Raw genomic sequence first — 22,882 nt, 5'->3', positions numbered from 1 at the left:
GTGACAGCACATTTTATTTTAAGGCTACTTCATCATTACATTTTCCTCTTATTTTCCTCTTATATTTTCCTCGTATTGTTTTTGTATGTTAAATATTTCACTAGGTGTTATGGTAAACTCACTGCTAGTCATCAGTGAACTGAGGCAACACAACACAGCCCTTCCAACAGGAGGAACATCGGTGTATCAATGTGTGTCTGTCTATGAGTAATGAGGGGAAGTCATTTGATCCCTCTCACCCACTTCCTCTTACCCAGCAGGCACCACAGCAGGTAACCGGCTGTATCGGAGATAATTGTATCCAGATCTTCAAGGTGTCTTGTTTTTTATCTTCAAATCTGGTCCGTGCACTGATTCACAGAATGTCTACATGTGAGAGGAGAGAGAGAGAGAAAGAGAGAAAGAGAGAAAGAGAGAGATAAAGAGAGAAAGAGAGAAAGAGAGAAAGAGAGAGAGCGAGGTGAAGAGAAAGAGGGGGGGGGCAATATCATTTATCTGGTGCATTGTGTTCAGTCAGTCAGCGCAAAGTGTTTAGATTACATCTCAAGCTCTGAGTTCTCTACAAAGTCAACTTATCTCATGTTGTAACATCTGACGGGGAGTTTCCCTTTCCTGTCTCCCTGGCGACGTAAATTCTGTAGTGATGGTCTCCAGGCTTTATCAGCTGTGTGGCAGAAGGCCTTTGCTAAGCCAGCTTGTCAGAGAGAGGAGACCCCGCCCATATATAGCAGAGGTGTGTGTGTGTGTGTGTGTGTGTGTGTGTGTGTGTGTGTGTGTGTGTGTGTGTGTGTGTGTGTGTGTGTGTGTGTGTGTGTGTGTGTGTGTGTGTGTGTGTGTGTGCTAGGCTTCTGATTCCACCACCAAACACTGTAAAAGATGAAAGGGGAAACAAAACAGCCGACAGACCAGACTCACACTAATGAGAAACAGATCACACGCTGCATTGCATGGCCAACGTGTCATTTTCCCCTGATAAACAAATCTGGCTCACTCTCTGCTTCACAGTGCAGGAGATTTGGGCTCCCAAGTGGCACAGTGGTCTAAGGCACTGCATCTAAGTGCTAGATGCGTCACTACAGACCCTGGTTCGATCCCAGCTGGTTGTGATTGGGAATCCCATAGGGCGGCACACAATTGGCCCAGCATCGTTTGGGCTGGGGAGGGTTTGGCCGGGTTAGGCCGTCATTGTAAATAAGAATTTGTTCTGGACTGACTTGCCTAGTTAAATAAAGGTTAAATAAAAAATACAAATTGTAGACTGATATCCTACCTACAGTAAGTGTCATTTTGAACACTATGAATGAAAGTGACCACGGCAATGTGGTTGAAGTAGTGAGCCGGTGCCGACCAACCGGCCTGGCCCCCTAAGTGTTTAGTAATGGAGTAGCCTACCATCCAGCAGCTGTACAATATGAACTAGTAAACAAGCCACTGGCACCTTTTACGTTTCACTTCAAGCGCTAGTCGTGACAGCACCAAATCTCTGACTGCTCAAATTATACTAATTATACTAACTGCTCAAATTAGTATGGCTAATGCATGTCACTGACTGTATATGAAAAAGTATGAAAATGTATGCTGGATAAGAGTGTCTTCTAAATGACTAAAATGAACATGTATACCCCATGCATTGAACATTGCCTCCACACCATCAAGACCCTCTGAACAATATTATGAAGTAAAATCAGTGCAAAAGCTTAGCCCTGAACACATGGGCTGGTTTCCAAGAGGAAGAATAAGGCTAGTCCTGGACTAAAAAGAACTTTCAATGTAGATGTTCCAATGAAGCATGTTTTTTAGGTTCAAGTTTAATATGGCCCACAGAAGAGTGAAGGCAACAGCTGAAATTTGAGACAAATCTGACCCCTAGTGGTGACAAAAGGTTTTGGATCAACTCTGACCACTGCCCCAACCCCGCCTACTCTATCTACGAATGCCACACATCGACAGTCGGAAAACTCCCTAAAACGAAACAGTCAACACTTGGCTGCTTCTTGTCAAAATCTAACCACGGGAAACGTAGCTAGCAAGGAAAATATTAATTCGTTTACCATTCCTCTGTATGGATAAGTAATTTACCAGCTTTTTGAGCACAAAGTGTAATCTATAACTAAACATGGATTTCAACGTCAAAAGGTTAGCAGCAGACGCCGGTACTTTATTCAGTCGTGCGGTTCAAGTAAGTTTACACATTTGTTATTTTCTGAATTCAGATATTTTGCGGTCTTCACAATTTCGCTACCTAACTAACAATGTTGAGAGCGAGGCATCAACTTCGGAAACTCCGCTGCTGTTTCAGGCCTGCGACTGCTGGCGATATGCTATTGCTAGGCTAGTTAGCTAGATAGTTTGGAATTTGTCATATTTGGCTAAAGATGTGTGTGTAATAATGTCAATACTTTAACAAGACTTACTTTATTTGATACACTTTAACAGCCAACTAACAAATACATGTTTTGTTTGACAAAGTTTAGAATAGTAAACTCAGCACATCCGCTCTAGCTTGGAACGGGAGTAAATGAAGCAGTGATTGGGTCAACTCTGGTCCAGGGCGTTACGTGCGGCTTGAGCCCTGCATCTTTCCGTTTATCCCTCCCTATGTGGTGTGTTTTGATTTTGTAAAGTATACTTGGTCACTGAGCAAAGTAAAGGTGTTTCTAGAGTGTGGACGTATTTTTCTCTGAATGCGCTGTCCATACTCTGTTCCATGTGCATGCCTCGGAGTATAGATCAGACGCGTGTGCATACTAGTCTGGCAGAAAACAAAGTGAAAGCGTTAGTCTTTTTAAAAACATACTGTATATATATTTATTTTTTTGTTGAGAAACGACAGTTTCCACGAAGAGAGAAGCTTATCACTCCAGCAACATTTTTACTTTGGTGACTAACAAAAGTATATTGAAGCCAGTCACTAAACAAAATTGGGGGTTTTCGATGTTGGTTTCGATTATCTTTTCAACAATAACGTTAAATGCACTATGCATTATGTGGGATGACTGCTTTAGCAACATAGAATAAAACAATTAATAAAATGCCCATGATGGTAGTGACTTCCCATTACTGCTTATCAATTATTAACTTCAATAAAATATTTCAGTTGTCTAATACATTTGTTTTATTTGATGACTTGAATTCCAAGTCATGATCTCATCTCTCCTAGAGCCCCACAGTGGAGGTGTCATAATACCCATAAAACCTAGCGGTCAAACAGGGAAATGCTTCCAATCATTTTTTCTACATACATTTTTCCCTGAGGGAATTTTAGAAACAATTAAAATAAGGGCTGTGTCCGGGAGGTCCGTGGGGCGACGCACACTTGTCACTCATCAATCTACACACAATACACAATACCCCATAATGTCAAAGCAAAAACAGATTTTTAGTAATGAAAAACTAAATGAAATCACAAATACATATGTATTCAGATCCTTTACTCAGTGTTGACGCACGTTTGGCAGCGATTACAGCCTCGAGTCTTCTTTGGTATGACGCTTCAAGCTTGGCACACCTGTATTTGGGGGTTTCTCCCATTCTTCTCTGCAGATTCTTTCAAGCTCTGTCGGGTTGGATGGGGAGCGTTGCTACACAGCTATTTCCAGGTCTATCCTGAAACGTGTTGACGCACGTTTGGCAGCAATTACAGCCTCGAGTCTTCTTTGGTATGACGCTTCAAGCTTGGCACACCTGTATTTGGGGGTTTCTCCCATTCTTCTCTGCAGATTCTTTCAAGCTCTGTCGGGTTGGATGGGGAGCGTTGCTACACAGCTATTTCCAGGTCTCTCCTGAAACGTGTTGACGCACGTTTGGCAGCGATTACAGCCTCGAGTCTTCTTTGGTATGACGCTTCAAGCTTGGCACACCTGTATTTGGGGGTTTCTCCCATTCTTCTCTGCAGATTCTTTCAAGCTCTGTCGGGTTGGATGGGGAGCGTTGCTACACAGCTATTTCCAGGTCTCTCCTGAAATGTTCGATTGGTTCAAGTCTGGGCTCTGCTGCCACCACCGTGCTTCACCGTAGGGATGGTGCCAGGTTTCCTCCAGACGTGACGCTTGGCATTCAGGCCAAATAGTTTAATCTTGGTTTCATTAGACCAGAGAATCTTGTTTCTCGTGGTCTGAGAGTCCTTTAGGTGCCTTTTGGCAAACTCCAAGCCAGTGGCCATGTGCCTTTTACTGAGGAGAGGCATCTGTCTGGCCACTCTACCATAAAGGCCTGATTGGTGGAGTGCTGCAGAGATGGTTATTCCAGCTCCACAGAGGAGCTCTGTCAGAGTGACCATTGGGTTCTTGGTCACCTCCCTGACTAAGGGCCTTATCCACCGATTCTCCCCCGATTGCTCAGATTGCTCTAGGATGAGTCTAGGTGGTTCCAAACTTCTTCCATGTAAGAATGATGGAGGACACTGTGTTCTTGGGGACCTTCAATGCTGCAGGAGGTACCCTTCCCCAGATCTGTGCCTTGACACAATCCTGTGTCGGACAATTCCTTCGACCTCATGATTTGGTTTTTGCTCTGACATGGCCTGTCAAGATGCAAAGGGTCAATCCAGATAGTCTGGGTAGCTATTTGGGTAACCGTTTAACTAACTATTTAGCAGTCTTATGGCTTGGGGGTAGAAGCTGTTCAGGGTCCTGTTGGTTCCAGACTTGGTTCATCAGTACCGCAAGAAGGCTTCAGTTGCACGTAACGTCCTGGATCAGAGCTGTGATTGGGTTAGCTAGTCAGGCAATCTAAGCCAACTTGGAAGAGGTAAATAGACAGTGCCAAGTACTTATGTCAAATAAAAGCTTCACTTTCATTGAGCTACAGGTAGCCTAGTTTGACAACCATGACCTTTGTCAGTTTGTAGCCACTAGAGACTCACCCTTTCATTTAATCTTCAGTTTACAGAGGAAAAACTTGGGCAAGCTGAGAAGACTGAGTTGGATGCTCACCTGGAGAACCTTCTGTGCAGAGCAGAATGCACCAAGCAAAACACGGAAAGAATCATGAAGCAGACAGAGGTTCTACTACAACCAAACCCAAGTAAGACTGCACTCACTGATGTCAAATCAAATTATATTTGTCACATGCGTCGAGTACAACAGGTGCAGACTTGCCGTGAAATGCTTACTTAAGAACCCTTTCCCAACAATGCTAAGTTAAAAAGTAAGAAAGAAAAGATATTAACACAATAAAATGACAATAACGAGGCTATATACAAGGAGCACCGGTACCGAATCAATGTACAGGGTTACGAGGTAATGCTGCAGGTAGCCTAGTGGTTCGGGCGTTTGGCCTGTAACCGAAAGGTTGCTGGATCGAATCCAGAGCTGACAAAGTAAAAATATGGCATTCTGCCCCTGAACAAGGCAGTTAACCCACTGTTCCCTGGTAGGCTGTCATTGTAAATAAGAATTTGTTCTTAACTGAGTTGTCTAGTTAAATAAAGATTAAAATGTTTTAAAAAATGGAGGTAATATGTACATGCGGGTAGGGGTGAAAGTGACTAGGAAATCAGGATACGAGTGTGAGTGTGTGTATAGAGCAAGTCCAAGAATGTCAGTGCAAAAATAACATGAAAATAGTCCAGGTAGCCATTTGATTAACTTCAGCAGTCATATGGTTGCTGTGCGGTTCAGGAGCCTTTTGGTCCCAGACACGGCGCTCCGGTACCGTTTGCCATGCGATAGCAAAGAGAACAGTCTGACTTGGGTGCCTGGAGTCTTTGAAAATGTTTAGGGCCTCCTTCTGACATCGCCTGGTATAGATCTCCTGAATGGCAGCCCCAGTAATGTACTGGGCCGTACACACTACCCTCTGTAGCGCCTTGCGGTTGGATGCCAATCAGTTGCCATACCAAGCGGGGATGCAGCCAGCTTTCAATGGTGCAGCTGTAGAGCTTTTGAGGATCTGAGGGCCCATGCCAAATCTTCTCAGACTCATGAAGAGGAAGAGGCATTGTCGCAACCTCTTCATGACTGTGTTGATGTGTTTGCGCCATGATTGGTCCTTAGTGATGTGGACACAGAGGAACTTGAAGCTTTCGCCCCGCTCCACTACAGCCGTGTCGATGTGAATGGGGCGTGCTCAGCCTTCCGTTTCCTGTCATCCACAATCAGCTCCTTTGTCTTGCTTACCTTGCGGGGAGAGGTTGTTGCCCTGGCACCACACTGCCAGGTCTCTGATCTCCTCCATGTAGACTGTCTCATTGTCATTGGTGAACAAGCCTACCACCATTGTGTTGTTGGCAAACTGTAACATCCAATGTTAGGATTTTTCACATATGAACCAACCGGAATTGAATGTCCCCTAGTTAAGTACTTAGACACCAGTCAGGGTATATTGTCTAAATGACCCCGTAGCACTCACGTCAGTAGCCGTGAAGTGCTTTTGAAAGGCTGGTCATGGCTCACATCAACGACAACAAACTGTCATGGTCCAAACCCACCAAGACAGTTGTGAAGAGGGCATGGCAATACCTTTTCCCCCTCAGGAGACTGAAAAGATTTGGCATGGGTCCCTAGATCCTCAAAGTTCTACAGCGGCACCTTCGAGAGCATCCTGACCGGTTGCATCACCACCTGGTATGGCAACTGCTCGGCAACTGACATTAAGGCACTACAGAGGGTAAGTGCGTATGGCCCAGTACATCACTGGGGCCAAGCTTCCTGCCATCCAGGGCCTATATACTAGGAGGTGTAAGAGGAAGCATAAAAAAAAATGGCAAAGCCTCAAGTCACCCAACTCATAGACTGTTCTGACCAAAAGGCTCCTTAACAGCTTCTAACTGCAAGCCATAAGACTGCTGAACAATTAATAAAATGGCCACCCCCCCCCCCACCCCCCCATTTACTCTGCTGCTAGTCGCTGTTTGTTATCTATGCATAGTCACTTTACCCCGACTAACCAGTACCCCCGCACATTGACTCGGTACCTGTACCCCCTGTATATAGCCTCATTATTTTGTTACTTTTCATAACATTTTCATCTTTAGTTTATTTAGTAACGTAACTTCATTTTTTGGTTCAGAGTTTGTAAGTAATAATTTCACGGTAAGGTCTGTCTGTTGTATAAAATTTTATTTGAACCGATTAAAAAAAAAAAAAATAATCACACACAGAGGATATAATCTATGCAAATGATATAATATACGGATCATTTAGCACTTCAATGTGCTGTTTAGTCTTCAGATAGGAATGAATGGTGTCACGTGATCAATGGCTTTGTCCATTCATATACGGTCATTGATTCAGCCCCATAAAAAGTAACTGTTAAATGTCCTGAAATGGCATTCAAACGTTCTGAAGCATTAGATGTGGACGTTGTCATGATCCAGGAAGATGGCATGATGTCTAATACTGTAGGTTCTATGTCTGTGTGTTGTCTTGGCTTCAGTCAGCTGTAGATTAGGACTGAGAAACAGGCCTAGATGTTCCACAAGTCTATTAGGTATGACAGTTCTATAGACACAGTGAGAGCCAAGGTATTCATGCACCTGCTGCTGCAGTAAAATTCAACTCTCGAGGGATTCAACTGAAGCACAGTTAGCCTACTCTGGATGTTAACAAAGCTGAAGAGATTAGGCGGTGCTGCTGTTTTACTTTAACATTATCATTTGTCTTTGAATACTAAGACAAAGGCTACTTTTTACCTACATGGAAGTAAAAATCTAGGCTAGTGTATCCTTTGACAGATTCCCATGAAACAGGTTGTAAGAAAAACGGTTGGTTTTTGGGCCTAGTTCCCCCTCAGTCAAGATGCAGTAACTGGTTAGCCACTTTCCCTTCATAGCCAATAGGCTACATTTTATCCAGCTTTTGTGCCACAATTGGACGATCATAATCCTTTACATTCTAAGCCTAGGCTACATAGGCAGCGTTTACACAGGCAGCCCAATTCTGATTTTAACAAATTACAAATTGATTAAAATACCAATCAGATCTGAAAAAGATCTGATGTGATTGGTCAAAAAGATCTGAATGGGCTGCCTGTGTAAATGCAGTCATATTGCCAATTCTTCAACGAACCACACCATGTGTACTTATGAGTATTGACTGTTAAACCACAGTTGGGTGTCTATGCGACTGCAAGCTCAGCTGTCGACCCTCTGAGTTTACACCATGGTGCTGCATAGCTCAGTCTGCTGCTAGGGCCACACACACACATCTTATCTCCAGGCACACTCACAACCAAAGCACGCCTACTTCTGCTTGCTGTTAGGCATAGTTATTATGATTGTACTCAGCAGCTAGTCCTATAGTTTCTGGTTTAGTAGATAAGCAGGTGGCTCCATCAAAGGTGGTTAGTTAGCCTAGTGCCAGAATTGACTTGTGTAGTCAGTGTACGGTCTTATGTAGGTCTGTGCTAGCTCAATTAGCCTACTATAAGGCTCTTTGAACCCCAGTAATGTTGTTGAAGATTTACTAGACTAGATCGCAGACTGGATTTTCCTGGATAGCCTATGTGATATCCCTGTTAACTGGCTCGGGTCATGCAGCACAAGGTTTCTCCTTAATCTTGTTTCCTCGTGACTCTCCTTTCTCTCTAATTGAGTTTATCGTACAATTTTCAGATGTCAGAATAGAGGAATTTCTGTACGAGAAACTGGAGAAGAAAGTCCCCACGCGAATGAATAACCACGAGGTGCTTGGCCAGTCCATGATCGAGTCGGGGAGTGAGTTTGGCCCTGGAACGGCCTATGGTGAGTGAGTTGTACCTGGGGTGCATTAATAAGTGCAACTGAAAATCAAAACAGGCATTTCTTATTTGACATATGCTGGTAGTCTATTTTTTTAGGCTGCATTTCATTCCACAAAGCTGTTCACCTCCCCTGTCAGATCTGTCAAGGGGAGTGAACAAAGGCCGATAGGAGGGAACACTGTCATAACCCCTCCCCCAGTTAACTCAATGTCATCTCTTAGAAATGGCACTGTTGACAACTGCTCATTCTTGTGTGTATGTACTGACATGTATGTGTAACTGGTAGATGTACATACACACACACACTATGATTCCTTCGTATTATTGTTTCTTTTTTTTTTTTTTTAGTATACAGTACCAGTCAAGTGTTTGGACACCTACTCATTCCAGGTTTTTTTAAAATTCATTTTCTACATTGTAGAATAATAGTGAATACATCAATACTATGAAATAACACATATGGAATCATGTAGTAACCAAGAAAGTGTTAAACATATCAAAATATTTTATATTTGAGATTCTAAAAAGTAGCCACCCTTTGCATTGATGACAGTTTTGCACACTTTTGGCGTTGTGTATGATAAAGTTTTAAATGTATGTAAATTGTAAAGTATTTTTGTCTAATGTCTTTTTCGTTATGTGTCGGACGCCAGGAAGACTGGTATGTTAAATGGGGGAGTAGCATAGATTTGAAGTACAGTTTGGTTGCCTCTATAGTCAAACAATTTTGTAAGAATCGGAAATGAGCTAGGTTGAATTTGAGTTACCTTTTTCACCTGCTTTTTAAAAGAGAGGTTGGAATCAAGTATGATGTCAAGGTACTTAAAATCAGATACCACCTGCTTCTCCCCTGACTCATAGACATCTGGCTCAGTAGCATCCGTTGCCCTCTTTGAAGAACATGCAGACTGTTATGTCGATTACTTGTCACACGTGCGCTGCAAACATCTAACCTAATAGGCTACTTGCTCCATTACAGGTGCTCTACAGAAACGCCACTAGCCAAACACAACCTGGCTGGTGCACACACACACAAAATATCTGATTTTTCCCAGACCTCAAATGGTCCCCTGATGTGGTTTAAGCATTGTTGTAGACTTGGAACATCCAAATTGGGTTTTTCTATTAATTGTTTTGAGAGTGAAACCCTGATGAAACTAGGGGAAATCAGTCCTCCCCATTTCATTTTTTTTCCTATATTTGTTTTCAAACATTTTGCAATTCATTTAAGTCTCTTTTCTGTTACAGTAAATTGATCCAAATCAATGTAAAAACAAAAGGGCATGCTAGTTTAAAAGATTAGTCGTTATTAGCCTGGTTCTGTATGGAATGCAGGAACGTTATTGGACACAGGCCAGGCCATTATAAATGATTTTATTTAAAAAAACATTGGTGTGACCTTATAATGTACTGGTGCCACCAACTGGGGGGGAAATGGTGTAGAACCCTGTATAGGCTATTCCTTATCAACAATGCAGTTGCTAAAATAAAAAGAGGAAGGGGCGTTTATGGATATTAATGTAGCCTGTGACTGAATCGATTTTATTGGACATATTTCACATCCATATAGAGTTGTCTCATTCAGCTGAGCACAACATTCACATTGGCCAGGTGCCAAGGAATTCCTATGTGTTATCATTAAATAAAAGCAAAGCTGAAATGTCCAGCGTCTGTGTCCTCCTGGACGTCTCTATAGTTAAACCTTTTATTTCTACTTCCCGGTTAAACCTTGTCTACTTCCTGTCCCTACAGGAAACGCACTTATTAAATGTGGCGAGACGGAGAAGCAGATTGGAGGAGCGGAGAGAGAGTTCATCCAGAGCTCAGCCATCAACTTCCTCACACCATTCAGGAACTTTCTAGAAGGAGATTTCAAAACCATCCTGGTGAGTATCAACGGGATGATTCATTCGTTCAGCGTCCCAAATGTCACCCTAATCCTTATGTAGTACAGAACTACTTTGGCCCATTCCCCATTCATTCCCCTGAGGGTCATGACCTTTTGGATTGAAACTAGGTGGTTGGAAGTAATTGAATCTAAAAGAGTCAAGGTCCCTTTTCTCTGCCAGTGCCCACCACGTGAAAGTAATTGGCCTAATAGATGTAATAGTCAGTCCAGTCATATTTGTGGCATGATGTTATGTTGCTGTTTCTCTGCGGGCCCTCATACACTCTAGTCTAGTTTCATAGTCATTACTCAATGTAATGACGAGCCGCAGACAGTCCTATTAACATCAACCTTTTTGATTCCAAATGTGATAATGCAGCTGATTTAATGGTAATCTGCCGTTGTTTGTTGTGTTGTGTGCAGAAAGAACGGAAGCTTTTGCAGGTGAAGCGTTTGGATCTGGACGCGGCAAAAACCAGGCTAAAGAAAGCCAGAGTTCCTGACGCTAGAGCAGTGGTGAGTGGGCTGTTTACTGTCCCTTTAGTTTCAAAATGCGCGCGTGCGCGCAAACACGCGTCTGAAGTGGGTGGTAATGTAGGACAGTGTTCATTTGTAGATAACTAAATTACTAAGAAGAACAACAAAAAACCTTGTAGAGGGAGACATTGTCGGACGGGTGAAAGTTATCTGGGCGTAGTCTGTTAAGTCTCCAGACACAAGTCACTAGACTGACCTACAACGCTGTGGCCTTGGTTACACAACATTGGCTGAATCGTTCCCCCTCCCTGACCAACACACATGGCTCGTTATGAGAAGGGCCAGTTCCTCATTTCAATTTCTCTGGAGCTCCTCTCTCTCGCTCTTCCACCATCCTATTTTCCTGTAGCACTCCTCCTCCGAACTCCCATTCTACTCCGTCCTTTCCTCTGTGTACGTCTTCTCTTTCTAGCTACATGTTCAGTCTCCTGCACGTCACATGGGTGGCTGAAGGTTGGTTGCCTTTTCATTCATGTGAATGCATGGCCTGTGTCATTGAAGCTATAGTGGAATAGTTTCTAGGCTAATGCTAACTAGCCTCTCCCCGGCCAGGTACATGCACATGCTAATTCAGGGATCATCAACTAGATTCAGCCGCGGCCCCATTTTATTTTCTTGAGCGGATGGTCAGGGGGGCCGGAACATAATTACAAATCATTTGTAGACTGCAAATGAACCGCGTGAAGCCCAAACAAATATATTCGACTGAAACACAATAATTTTGAACTTACCTTACATTTTCTATATGATCACATATCTCCATTATGCGTGGGAATATTTTGGAATCCTGCTCTAATAATTTACTTACAGCACTTAACCTATTATACAAGAGAACTGGATGTCACATACTGTACTACATAACCGCCTGAAACAGGCGTATTCCACTATAGTATCTAAGGTCAAAGGCCGATGTAAAGTGGTGATCCCTCATCAGATGGGGACTGTGTAGGTTGGCCATCTCTTGTGGTCCCACCCTTCATTATCTAGCTAGCACTAGACCTTAGCTGTGGACTGGGTTCCCCTGTAAGCCATGTTGTTACCAGTCTGACTGATATGATCGGATGTGTCATCATGACTGACTGACTGACCATGTCCTTCAGAGGATTGAGCTGTTGACTGTTATAACAGGCACAGCAAATGACCAAACCATGAAGGGGGACGTTGTGAAACACGTAGCAGTGATGGTTAAAAAGCATATCCTCGTTCTGGGATTGAAACAACAGCAAAGTGGTCAGTCACCCCACCAATGTGATGGTAAAAAGATGATGGATGGGGCTGGAGAAATGTAACCAATGCTGTACGAATCCCAGATTGCCTCTTAAGGGAACCAGCGAAACTAGTTACATTTAGCTTAGCTGTGTATCTTTGTACTGTACTGTAGGAGGCCCCAGTCAATTTGTTGGTACAGCCGTCTGCTGTTTCCCTGAAGGATGTTGACAACAGCAGGAGAAGGCCGCTTGGCGTTTGTTGAGAAACTGTCATGTGGTTGTAGTGCAGCTTGTGTATTAGTCTGTGGATCTGTGAATACTAGTAAACTGACATGCACTATCGTGTGTTGTAGTCAGACAGTTGTACTGTAAAAACACACACACACACACACACACACACACACTATCAGGATAGTAGGCTGTGTTGTGTTGGCTGTGGTGTTGCAGCAGCTGTAGCTCTAATAGAATGACTCAGCGCGGTGTGAAACCGTGACAAACAAACAGATGTGACCATAGGAAGTGACCGAGGTGAGTAGAATGTTCAGCAGCCATGTTGGAACTGAGGACCGGAACACCTCCTGCTGGCGTCATGGTTAGCAGCTGTTTGTGTGTGTCTTGTGCTCTGTCTCTGTCAGTCTCTTATCTCCCTTTTGCTCTTTCCGTATCTCTCTCGACTCTGATCTTTCTCTCGCTCACTCTGTCTCTCTCTCCCATCTTCTCTTTCCGTATCTCTACTCTCGGTCTCCTTCTCTCTCTGCCATGTCACTCTGTATCTCTATCTCCCATCTTCTCTTTCCGTATCTCTACTCTCGGTCTCCTTCTCTCTCTGCCATCTCGCGCTGTCTCTCTATCTCCCATCTTCTCTTTCCGTATCTCCACTCTGTCTCCTCTCTCTGCCATGTCACTCTGTATCTCTATCTCCCATCTTCTCTTTCCATATCTCTACTCTCGTTCTCCTTCTCTCTCTGCCATCTCGCGCTGTCTCTCTATCTCCCATCTTCTCTTTCCATATCTCCACTCTGTCTCCTCTCTCTGCCATCTCGCGCTGTATCTCTATCTCCCATCTTCTCTTTCCGTATCTCTACTCTGTCTCCTCTCTCTGCCATCTCGCGCTGTATCTCTATCTCCCATCTTCTCTTTCCGTATCTCTACTCTCGGTCTCCTCCTCTCTCTGCCATCTCGCGCTGTCTCTCTATCTCCCATCTTCTCTTTCCGTATCTCTACTCTGTCTCCTCTCTCTGCCATGTCACTCTGTCTCTCTATCTCCCATCTTCTCTTTCCGTATCTCTACTCTGTCTCCTCTCTCTGCCATCTCGCGCTGTCTCTCTATCTCCCATCTTCTCTTTCCGTATCTCTACTCTGTCTCCTCTCTCTGCCATCTCGCGCTGTATCTCTATCTCCCATCTTCTCTTTCCGTATCTCTACTCTCGGTCTCCTCCTCTCTCTGCCATCTCGCGCTGTCTCTCTGGAATAATAGTGTAAAGCTGGAAGGAACAGAGGTGTCCAACACCATTGTTAATGTCAGTGGCCATCAGTCAATGTTTATGGGTCTTTTTCTTCTGCATGCAACTACTAGAGTCAAATGAGTCAGAAGAATATGCCATTGTCCTCACTCTGCCTGATAACTCCTGTTCCTGAACCACAGAGCACACAGCCTAATGAAAAACAAAGGTGGTCCTGATTTCTCTTAGGGTTGAAACAAATGCCCTGAAATGTTCACAAACGGGTTCATTATGCACAATAAATTGCTTCAAAACAGACCTACAGTTGAAGTCGGAAGTTTACATACACTTAGGTTGGAGTCATTAAAACTCATTTTTCAACCACTCCACAATTGTCTTGATACAAACTATAGTTTTGGCAAGTCGTTTAGGACATTTACTTTGTGCATGACAAAAGTAATTTTTCCAACAATTGTTTACAGACAGATTATTTCACTGTATCACAATTCCAGTGGGTCAGACGTTTACATACACTAAGTTGACTGTGCCTTTAAACAGCTTGGAAAAAGACAGATAATGATGTCATGGCTTTAGAGGCTTTAGAAGCTGGAAGTGTACCTGTGGATGTATTTCAAGGCCTACCTTCAAACTCAGTGCCTCTTTGCTTGACATTATGGGAAAATCAAAACAAATCAGCCAAGACCTCAGAAAAAACATTGTAGACCTCCACAAGTCTGGTTCATCCTTGGGAGCAATTTCCAAACGACTGACGGTACCACGTTCGTCTGCAAAAACAAATGTATGCAAGTATAAACACCATGGGATCACGCAGTTGTCATACCGCTCAGGAAGGAGACTCGTTGTGTCTCCTAGAGATGAACGTAGAACAACAGCAAAGGACCTTGTGAAGATGCTGGAGGAAACGGGTACAAAAGTATCTATATCCACAGTAAAACAAGTCCTATATCGACATAACCTGAAAGGCCACTCAGCAAGGAAGAAGTCATCACTCCAAAACCGCCATAAAAAAGCCAGACTACGGTTTGCAACTGTACATGGGGACAAATACTGTACATTCTGGAGAAATTGGCCTCTGGTATGATGAAACAAAATTAGAACTGTTTGGCCATAATGACCATGATTATGCTTGGAGGAAAAAGGTAGGCTTGCAAGCCAAAGAACACCATCCCAACCGTGAAGCACGGTGATGGCAGCATCATGTTGTGGGGGTGCTTTGTTGCAGGAGGGACTGATGCACTGACTGATGCTCTTCACAAAATAGATGGCATCATGAGGAGGAAAATTATGTGGATATATTGAAGCAACATCTAAAGACATCAGTCAGGAAGTTAAAGCTTGGTCACAAATGGGTCTTCTAAATGGACAATGGCCCCAAGCATACTTCCAAAGTTTTGGCAAAATGGCTTAAGAACAACAAAGTCAAGATATTGGAGTGGCCATGGGGGCTTATGGCTGGGGGCAGTATTGAGTAGCTTGGATGAATAAGGTGCCCAGAGTAAACTACCTGCTACTCAGTCCCAGAAGCTAAGATATGCGTAGTATTAGTATATTTGGATTGAAAACACTGATGTTTCTAAAACTGTTTGATTGATGTCTGTGAGTATAACAGAACTCATATGGCAGGCAAAAACCTGAGAAAAAATCCAATCCGGAAGTGGGAAATCTGAGGTTTGTAGGTTTTCAACTCATTGCCTATCAAAGATAGTGGGATATTGGCTTCCATCTAGGCTTCCACTAGAAGTCAACAGTCTTTAGAACCTTGTTTGATGCTTCTACTGTGAAGTGGGGCGAATGAGAGGGGACTGAGTCAGAGGTCTGCCAGAGAGCCACGAGCTGGCCACGCTCGTTCACGAGAGAGCGAGCTCTTGTTCCATTGCATTTCTACAGACAAAGGAATTCTCCAGTTGGAACATTATTGAAGACTTATGTTAAAAACATCCTAAAGATTGATTCTATACATCGTTTGCCATGTTTCTACGGACTGTAACGGAACTTTGACTTTATCTGCTCCTAGTGATCGCGCGTCATGAATTTGGATTTGTGAACTGAACGCGCTAACAAAAGGAGGTATTTGGACAAATGATGGACATTATTGAATAAAACAAACATTTATTGTGGAACTGGGATTCCTGGTAGTGGCGGATATCTGTTTGTGTTGTTTTGGTCTCTGAGAGCCGTGCTCAGATTATAGCATGGTGTGAAATCTGACACAGCGGTTGCATTAAGGAGAAGTGTATCTATAATTCCGTGCATAATAGTTGTATCTTTTATCAATGTTTATTATGAATATTTCTGTAAATTGATGTGGCTCTCTGCAAAAACACCGGATGTTTTGGAACTACTGAACGTAACACGCCAATGTAAACTGAGATTTTTTTTATATAAATATGAACCTTATCAAACAAAACATGTATTGTGTAACATTAAGTCCTATGAGTGTCATCTGATGAAGATCATCAAAGGTTAATGATTCATTTGATCTATATTTCTGCTTTTTGTGACTGTTTTTCTGTGACTTGGCTCTGACCTAACATAATCGTTTGGTTTGCATTCGCTGTAAAGCCTTTTTGAAATCGGACACTATGGTGGGATTAACAAGAAGTGTATCTTTAAAATGGTGTAAAATTCTTGTATGTTTGAGGAATGTTAATTATGGGATTTCTGTTGTTATGAATTTGGCACCCTGCACTTTCACTGGCTGTTGTCATATCGATCTCAGCCCAAAGAGGTTTTCAAGGACAACAAAGTCAAGGTATTGGAGTGGCAATCACAAAGCCCTGACCTCAATTCTACAGAAAATTTGTGGGCAGAACTGAAAAAGCGTGTGTGAGCAAGGAGGCCTACAAACCTGACTCCGTTGCACCAGCTCTGTCAGGAGGAATTGGCCAAAATTCACCCAATATATTGTGGGAAGCTTGTGGAAGGCTACCCGAAACGTTTGACCCAAGTTAAACAATTTAAAGGCAATGCTACCAAATACTAATTGAGTGTACAGTCGTGGCCAAAAGTTTTGAATGACACAAATATTAATTTTCGCAAAGTTTATTGCTTCAGTGTCTTTAGATATTTTTGTCAGATGTTACTATGGAATACTGAAGTATAATTACAAGCATTCCACAAGTGTAAAACGCTTTTATTGACAATTACATGAAGTTGATGCAAGGAGTCAATATTTGCAGTGTTGACCCTTCTTTTTCAAGACCTCTGCAATCCGACCTGGCATGCTGTCAATTAACTTCTGGGCCACATCCCGACTCATGGCAGCCCATTCTTACATCATCAATGGTTGGAGTTTGTCAGAATTTGTGGGGTTTTGTTTGTCTACCTGCTTCTTGAGGATTGACCACAAGTTCAATGGGATTAAGGTCTGGGGAGTTTCCTGGCCATGGACCCAAAGTATCGATGTTTTGTTCCCCGAGCCACTTTATCACTTTTGCCTTATGGTAAGGTGCTCCATCATGCTGAAAAAGGCATTGTTCGTCACCAAACTGTTCCTGGATGTTTGGAAGAAGTTGCTTTCGGGGGATGTGTTGGTACCATTCCTTATTCATGGCTGTGTTCTTAGGCAAAATTGTGAGTGAGCCCACTCCCTTGGCTGAGAAGCAACCCCACACATGAATGGTCTCAGGATGCTTTACTGTTGGCATGACACAGGACTGATGGTAGCGTTCACCTTGTCTTCTCCGGACAAGCTTTTTTTCAGATGCCCCAAACAATCGGGAAAGGGGATTCATCAGAGAATGACTTTACCCCAGTCCTCAGCAGTCCAATCCCTGTACCTTTTGCAGAATATCAGTCTGTCCCTAATGTTTTTTTTCCTGGAGAGAAGTGGCTTCTTTGCTGCCCTTCTTGACACCAGGCCATCATCCAAAAGTCTTCGCCTCAATGTACGTGCATGTGCCTGCTGCCATTCCTGAGCAAGCTCTGTACTGGTGGTGCCCCGATCCCGCAGCTGAATCAACTTTAGGAGACGGTCCTGGCGCTTGCTGGACTATCTTGGGCACCCTGAAGCCTTCTTCACAACAATTGAACCGCTCTCCTTGAAGTACTTGATGATCCGATAAATGGTTGATTTAGGTGCAATCTTACTGGCAGCAATATCCTTGCCTGTGAAGCCCTTTTTGTGCAAAGCAATGATGACGGCACGTGTTTCCTTGCAGGTAACCATGGCTGACAGAGGAAGAACAATGATTCCAAGCACCACCCTCCTTTTGAAGCTTCCAGTCTGTTATTCGAACTCAATCAGCATGACAGAGTGATCTCCAGCCTTGTCCTCGTCAACACTCACGCCTGTGTTAACGAGAGAATCACTGACATGATGTCAGTTGGTCCATTTGTGGCAGGGCTGAAATGAGGTGGATTTTTTTGGGGGGGGGTTCAGTTCATTTGCATGGCAAGGATACTTTGCAATTAATCTGATCACTCTTCATAACATTCTGGAGTATATACAAATTGCCATCATACAAACTGAGGCAGCAGACTTTGTGAATATTAATATTTGTGTCATTCTCAAAACTTTTGGCCACGACTGTATGTAAACTTCTGACCCACTAGGAATGTGATGAAATAAATAAAAGCTGAAATAAATCATTCTCTCTACTATTTTTGACATTTCACATTCTTAAAATAAAGTGGTGATCCTAACTGACCTAAGGCAGGGAATTTTTACTTGGATTCAATGTGTGTGAAACTGAGTTTAAATGTATTTGGCTAAGGTGCATGTTAACTTCTGACTTCAACTGTATATTAAGCTGGTTTACCATATTTTCATCCCTGAAAAGTGTTGTTTCTGTGCATCTGTGATGACTGTATGTTGTGTCCCCCCCCTCCCCACCAGGCAGAGCAGGACCTAAGGATGACCCAGAGTGAGTTTGATCGACAGGCTGAGATCACCAGGCTGCTCCTGGAGGGGGTCAGCAGCACCCATGTACGTACCCTGACCTCTGACCCCACGATCAGCGTTTGTCTGAAATGGCCCCCTATTGCCTTTTTTTATAGTGCACTACTTTTGACCAGATCCTAGTGGAATAGGGTGCCCTGCCTGTCCCTACCCACCACAACCCTCCATGACGCCAGCATGACCTAGACTCTGTCTAACCCAAAGGGTCTATTACTGTACCAGCGTGCATCTTTGGTTTAATTCATAAATACCTGTTTGTAGAGGAGTTTTCCTGTTAGTAGACATGCCTCTCTTTCTCCCCTTATCCCCAATCCTTCTACTATCTTTACAATAGGCACACCACCTCCGCTGTCTGACTGACTTTGTGGAGGCCCAGACTACATACTATGCCCAGTCTTACCAGTACATGGTTGACCTCCAGAAGCAACTGGGGAGGTATGTTTACCTACTCTGACAACTCACCTCCATCTAAGCGTGTGAGGCTTATTCTACTACAGTTTTGTTGGCACAGCATGACATCTATTTGTAAAGTGTGAGGATCTGCTCTTAAATGTGGTTAGCCTTCCTTTCTTTTTTTTCTTTTTTTTTTTACCAGTGGTTGTCTTCTCTCCCCAGCTTCCCGTCTACGTTCTCCTCCAACAACAACCAGTCGTCTAGTTCCGGTGGGGCCAGTATCTCAGTACCCACCATCCCCTTGTCTGCCTCCATGCTCAGCCCCTCTCCCGGCCTGGGCTTGTCAGGCTTCCATGAGCTCCGGAACTCCAGCGGCAGCCGTAAAGCCCGTGTTCTCTATGACTACGATGCTGCTGGCAGCAGTGAACTCTCCCTGCTCGCTGATGAGGTAACATGGGACTGGGGTTGAGCACTTCTCAAAGCTTTAATGGGCTCTGGTTTTGGGCATGCCTTTCCGTCTCTGTTTTTTCTTGCCCGCTCTTTGCCTTTTAGCTTTCTCTTTCCCCATCTTTCCTTCCCACCGTATCTCTTCATCTTTTTCTTTCTCTTTCCCTCTTGTTTGTTCCGACAGCAACATCTGAGGTTCTTGCAGATGAGATTTGTTTATTGCATGACTGAGAAGGGGTGTGTAATGTCTTGTTTACTTCCAGGTCATCATGGTGAGCAGTGTCCCAGGCATGGACTCTGATTGGCTGATGGGTGAGCGGGGTACCCAGAAGGGTAAAGTGCCCATCACCTATCTGGAGCTGTTGAACTGATCAGAGCGGAGTGATGCCTGTATGTGGAGAGACTCAAGAGAGTCCAGACGGCTGGGCCCGTATTCATAATGCATCTCAGAGTAGGTCCTAGGATCAGTTTTACAGTTTAGATTATAACTATATGGACAGGCGGGATCTGATTACCTGATCCTAGTTCAGCAGTCATACTCTGAGACGCTTTGTTGATACAGGCACCAGGATCCAGAGGAAAGCAACAAGCAAGCCCAGTGTAGTAGAGCAAGGTTTCCCTATTTATACTGTCTACCACGGGATATGGTCTGCTCCATGCTAATTCTGTCAATTCATCAGGAGAATTGTAAGTCGATGGAAAACAGTGACAATGACATTGTGAATTGAAATTCGTCAAAAGAATTGGATGGATTGAATTGGAACTGACCCTATCCCTGCCGTGCCATGTATGCAACTATGTTTATACAAGCCGCTTCAATGTTTTTCGCTCAATGCAATGTTAATTCAATATGTGCCAGACTTTCTCCACAACCTTCCATTTGTACAACCAAACCTTTTGTTTAAAATACAATTCAGATGTTGATCTAAAAGTGCTTTTTGATGTGATTTTTTTTTCTTTTTCTACTCACTGCCAATTATAGTCCAGTTTGTAATATGGTTGAAATGCTAGACATGTCTTTTTTTTGTATTGTCAACAAGACAAAAAAGCACTTTAATTTGCATAGGACGACTTAAAAATAAACCAATCTTAACTTTTAAGTATTATTTTGTAGATCATAATCAGGGGCGGCAGGTAGCCTAGTGGTTAGAACGTTGGGCCAGTAACCCGAAAGGTTGCTAGATCGAATCCCAGAGCTGACAAGGTAAAAATCTGTCGTTCTGCCCTTGAACAAGGCAGTTAACCCACTGTTCCTAGGCCATCATTGTAAATAAGAATTTGTTCTTAACTTACTTGCCTAGTTAAATAAAGGTTAAATAAAAATAAATATTAGCTACTTGTTGCCTTTTGACAATTGCACAGTGCCTTTTGGTTAACCATGACAACGGTCCAGGAAAATTCCATTAGATTAGAATGCAGTGGGTAAGGTCTTACTGTAAGTTACATTAAGGATTGTCTGGCACGGCTAGAGACATGTGCCTCTGATTTACGTTCTCAATCTGACGGAGGTGTCTGGAGAGATGTGGGTTAAACATTAGTTAACCATGTTAAGACCCTGTTTATATATATATATATATATATGCCATAACTGTAGCTACCCAGTAAAGTATTTGTTAATAAGAAATCATTTCAAATAATCTTTCTTAATATTGACTCCTAATCTATATTTTATTTACATTGTCTAAGAATTAGGGACCAACATTTTCACCGTCGGCAACATCATTTTTAGGAAAGCATATTTTGACTTTAGGTAAGCCTTTTTATTTCATTCAGTAGTAGCAACTCTCAAGCAGCTTCAGGTATTCTCTTACTGCTTCTGATTTGATTATACAATATGGTTAAATAGTCCGTTTTAAAATGGGCTGTCCTCAGTGCTCAGCGGTGTGTGGCTAGGCTTTATGTTTACTTTGATGGGCAACAGTGCCTTAATGGAAAGCAAGAGGTGGTCTTCATTTTTTCAGTACTAACATGTAGTGTGTAACCAAGCAGACCCCCCCACCCCATGCGAGCACACACACCAATGGAGGCTGCTGAGGGGAGAATGACTCTTAATAATGGCCGGAAAGGAGCAAATGGAATGGCATCAAACACACAGAAACCATGCGTTTGATACGATTCCGCTCCAGCTATCACCACAAACCCGTCCTCCCCAATTAAGGTGCCACCAACCCCAAACACACTAGTTCATTGGGGGGGTTAAATTATATAATGGCTTATTGCTGCTCTTTTTTTTAAAACTGTAATCATAGAATTGTAAAGAACGTATGCAGTTTGGTATTAAAGTAATAACGTATTGCTTGACCGTCTCTTGTTTTTCTTCATATTAACATGCAGTATGTCACAGTCATTTATTCCTTTTTGTAACCACTAGAGGACAGGCTTGTGACTGCTCTGTGAAGACCAGGAGTCAATCCCAATTGTGATCCTCATGTCCTCTCCTTGCCTCTTCAAAACGCACTGGAGGAGAAGGTTAGAGGTTCCTCCCCTCAAGCCTTCTCTGATGCTCTTGGAGAAGGAAGCGAGGAGATGGGACACGGAGTCAAGGAAATTCAAATGAGACTCATAACAAAACTGTCAAGAACTTGTTCTCCGTGGATATTCATTAGCATTCTGCACAACTTATTACAAAGCATCCAACTGGACACAAAATAAATAGGGACAAATTATCCTCTGTCCCAGTGGCAGAAAGGCTTCTGAATGTTTACATCTACAAGTGGGAACAGCAGGTTGGACTATGGCTAACATTGTAGTTTATATAGTGTTCTGTTGTGTACAGATTAAACATTGATCGCTCATGAATTGTACTTTTTCTACCTGTATTTATTGTCCATATGTCCTTAGTCTATCTTCGATTGTGTTATGTATGCACAGAGCTGCAACCAAATGTCTATCCCCATGGGGAAATGTATCTGAATTTAAGATTATATGCATCGTTAGGCACCTATTAAACCCCATGGTTGAAGTAAACACTATTGTACACTAGTAGGCCTTTTCTCTTTGGTTGCAATCCACCAGCCTGTGATTGAGGTCAGAGGAGAGGGTTAAGAGGAAGTGGAGCTCAGAAACCTTCCAGTGCTGCTGCCTGTTACTCATGCTCACATGACTGGGGCAGAGGCCCAGAGCAGTTCCTTCCCAAAAACATGAGCGTGTAACCATGTAATGCAAACCAGGGCCCCACGCACACAGCTTCCGCCATTCTGCAATTTCCCAAATGCATCGCAGCACTAAGATCAGGGATCATCAACTAGACTGAACAAAAATATAAACACAAATGTAAGGTGTTGGTCCCATGTTTCACGAGCTTAAATAAAGATCCCATACATTTTCCTTATGTACCAAAAGCTTATTTTTCTCATTTTGTGCA

General features: G+C 43.1%; 1 protein-coding gene across 1 annotated transcript; it reads left to right on the top strand.

The window, feature by feature from the left end:
- Positions 1–1,905: 1,905 nt before the first annotated feature.
- sh3glb1a (SH3-domain GRB2-like endophilin B1a) lies at positions 1,906–21,817 on the top strand. The gene is made up of 9 exons (XM_021620488.3): positions 1,906–2,179; positions 4,884–5,025; positions 8,555–8,683; positions 10,435–10,568; positions 10,994–11,086; positions 18,616–18,705; positions 19,013–19,113; positions 19,294–19,519; positions 19,782–21,817. Exons 1-9 carry the CDS (start codon positions 2,117–2,119, stop codon positions 19,887–19,889), a joined length of 1,086 nt encoding a protein of 361 aa, XP_021476163.1. The 5' UTR covers positions 1,906–2,116; the 3' UTR covers positions 19,890–21,817.
- The last annotated feature ends 1,065 nt before the right edge of the window (positions 21,818–22,882 follow it).

Source organism: Oncorhynchus mykiss, chromosome 11, assembly GCF_057628025.1.
Source record: "Oncorhynchus mykiss isolate SJ-2025 chromosome 11, ASM5762802v1, whole genome shotgun sequence".
NCBI lineage: Eukaryota > Metazoa > Chordata > Actinopteri > Salmoniformes > Salmonidae > Oncorhynchus > Oncorhynchus mykiss.
This window is presented reverse-complemented; position numbering and strand designations above follow the sequence as displayed.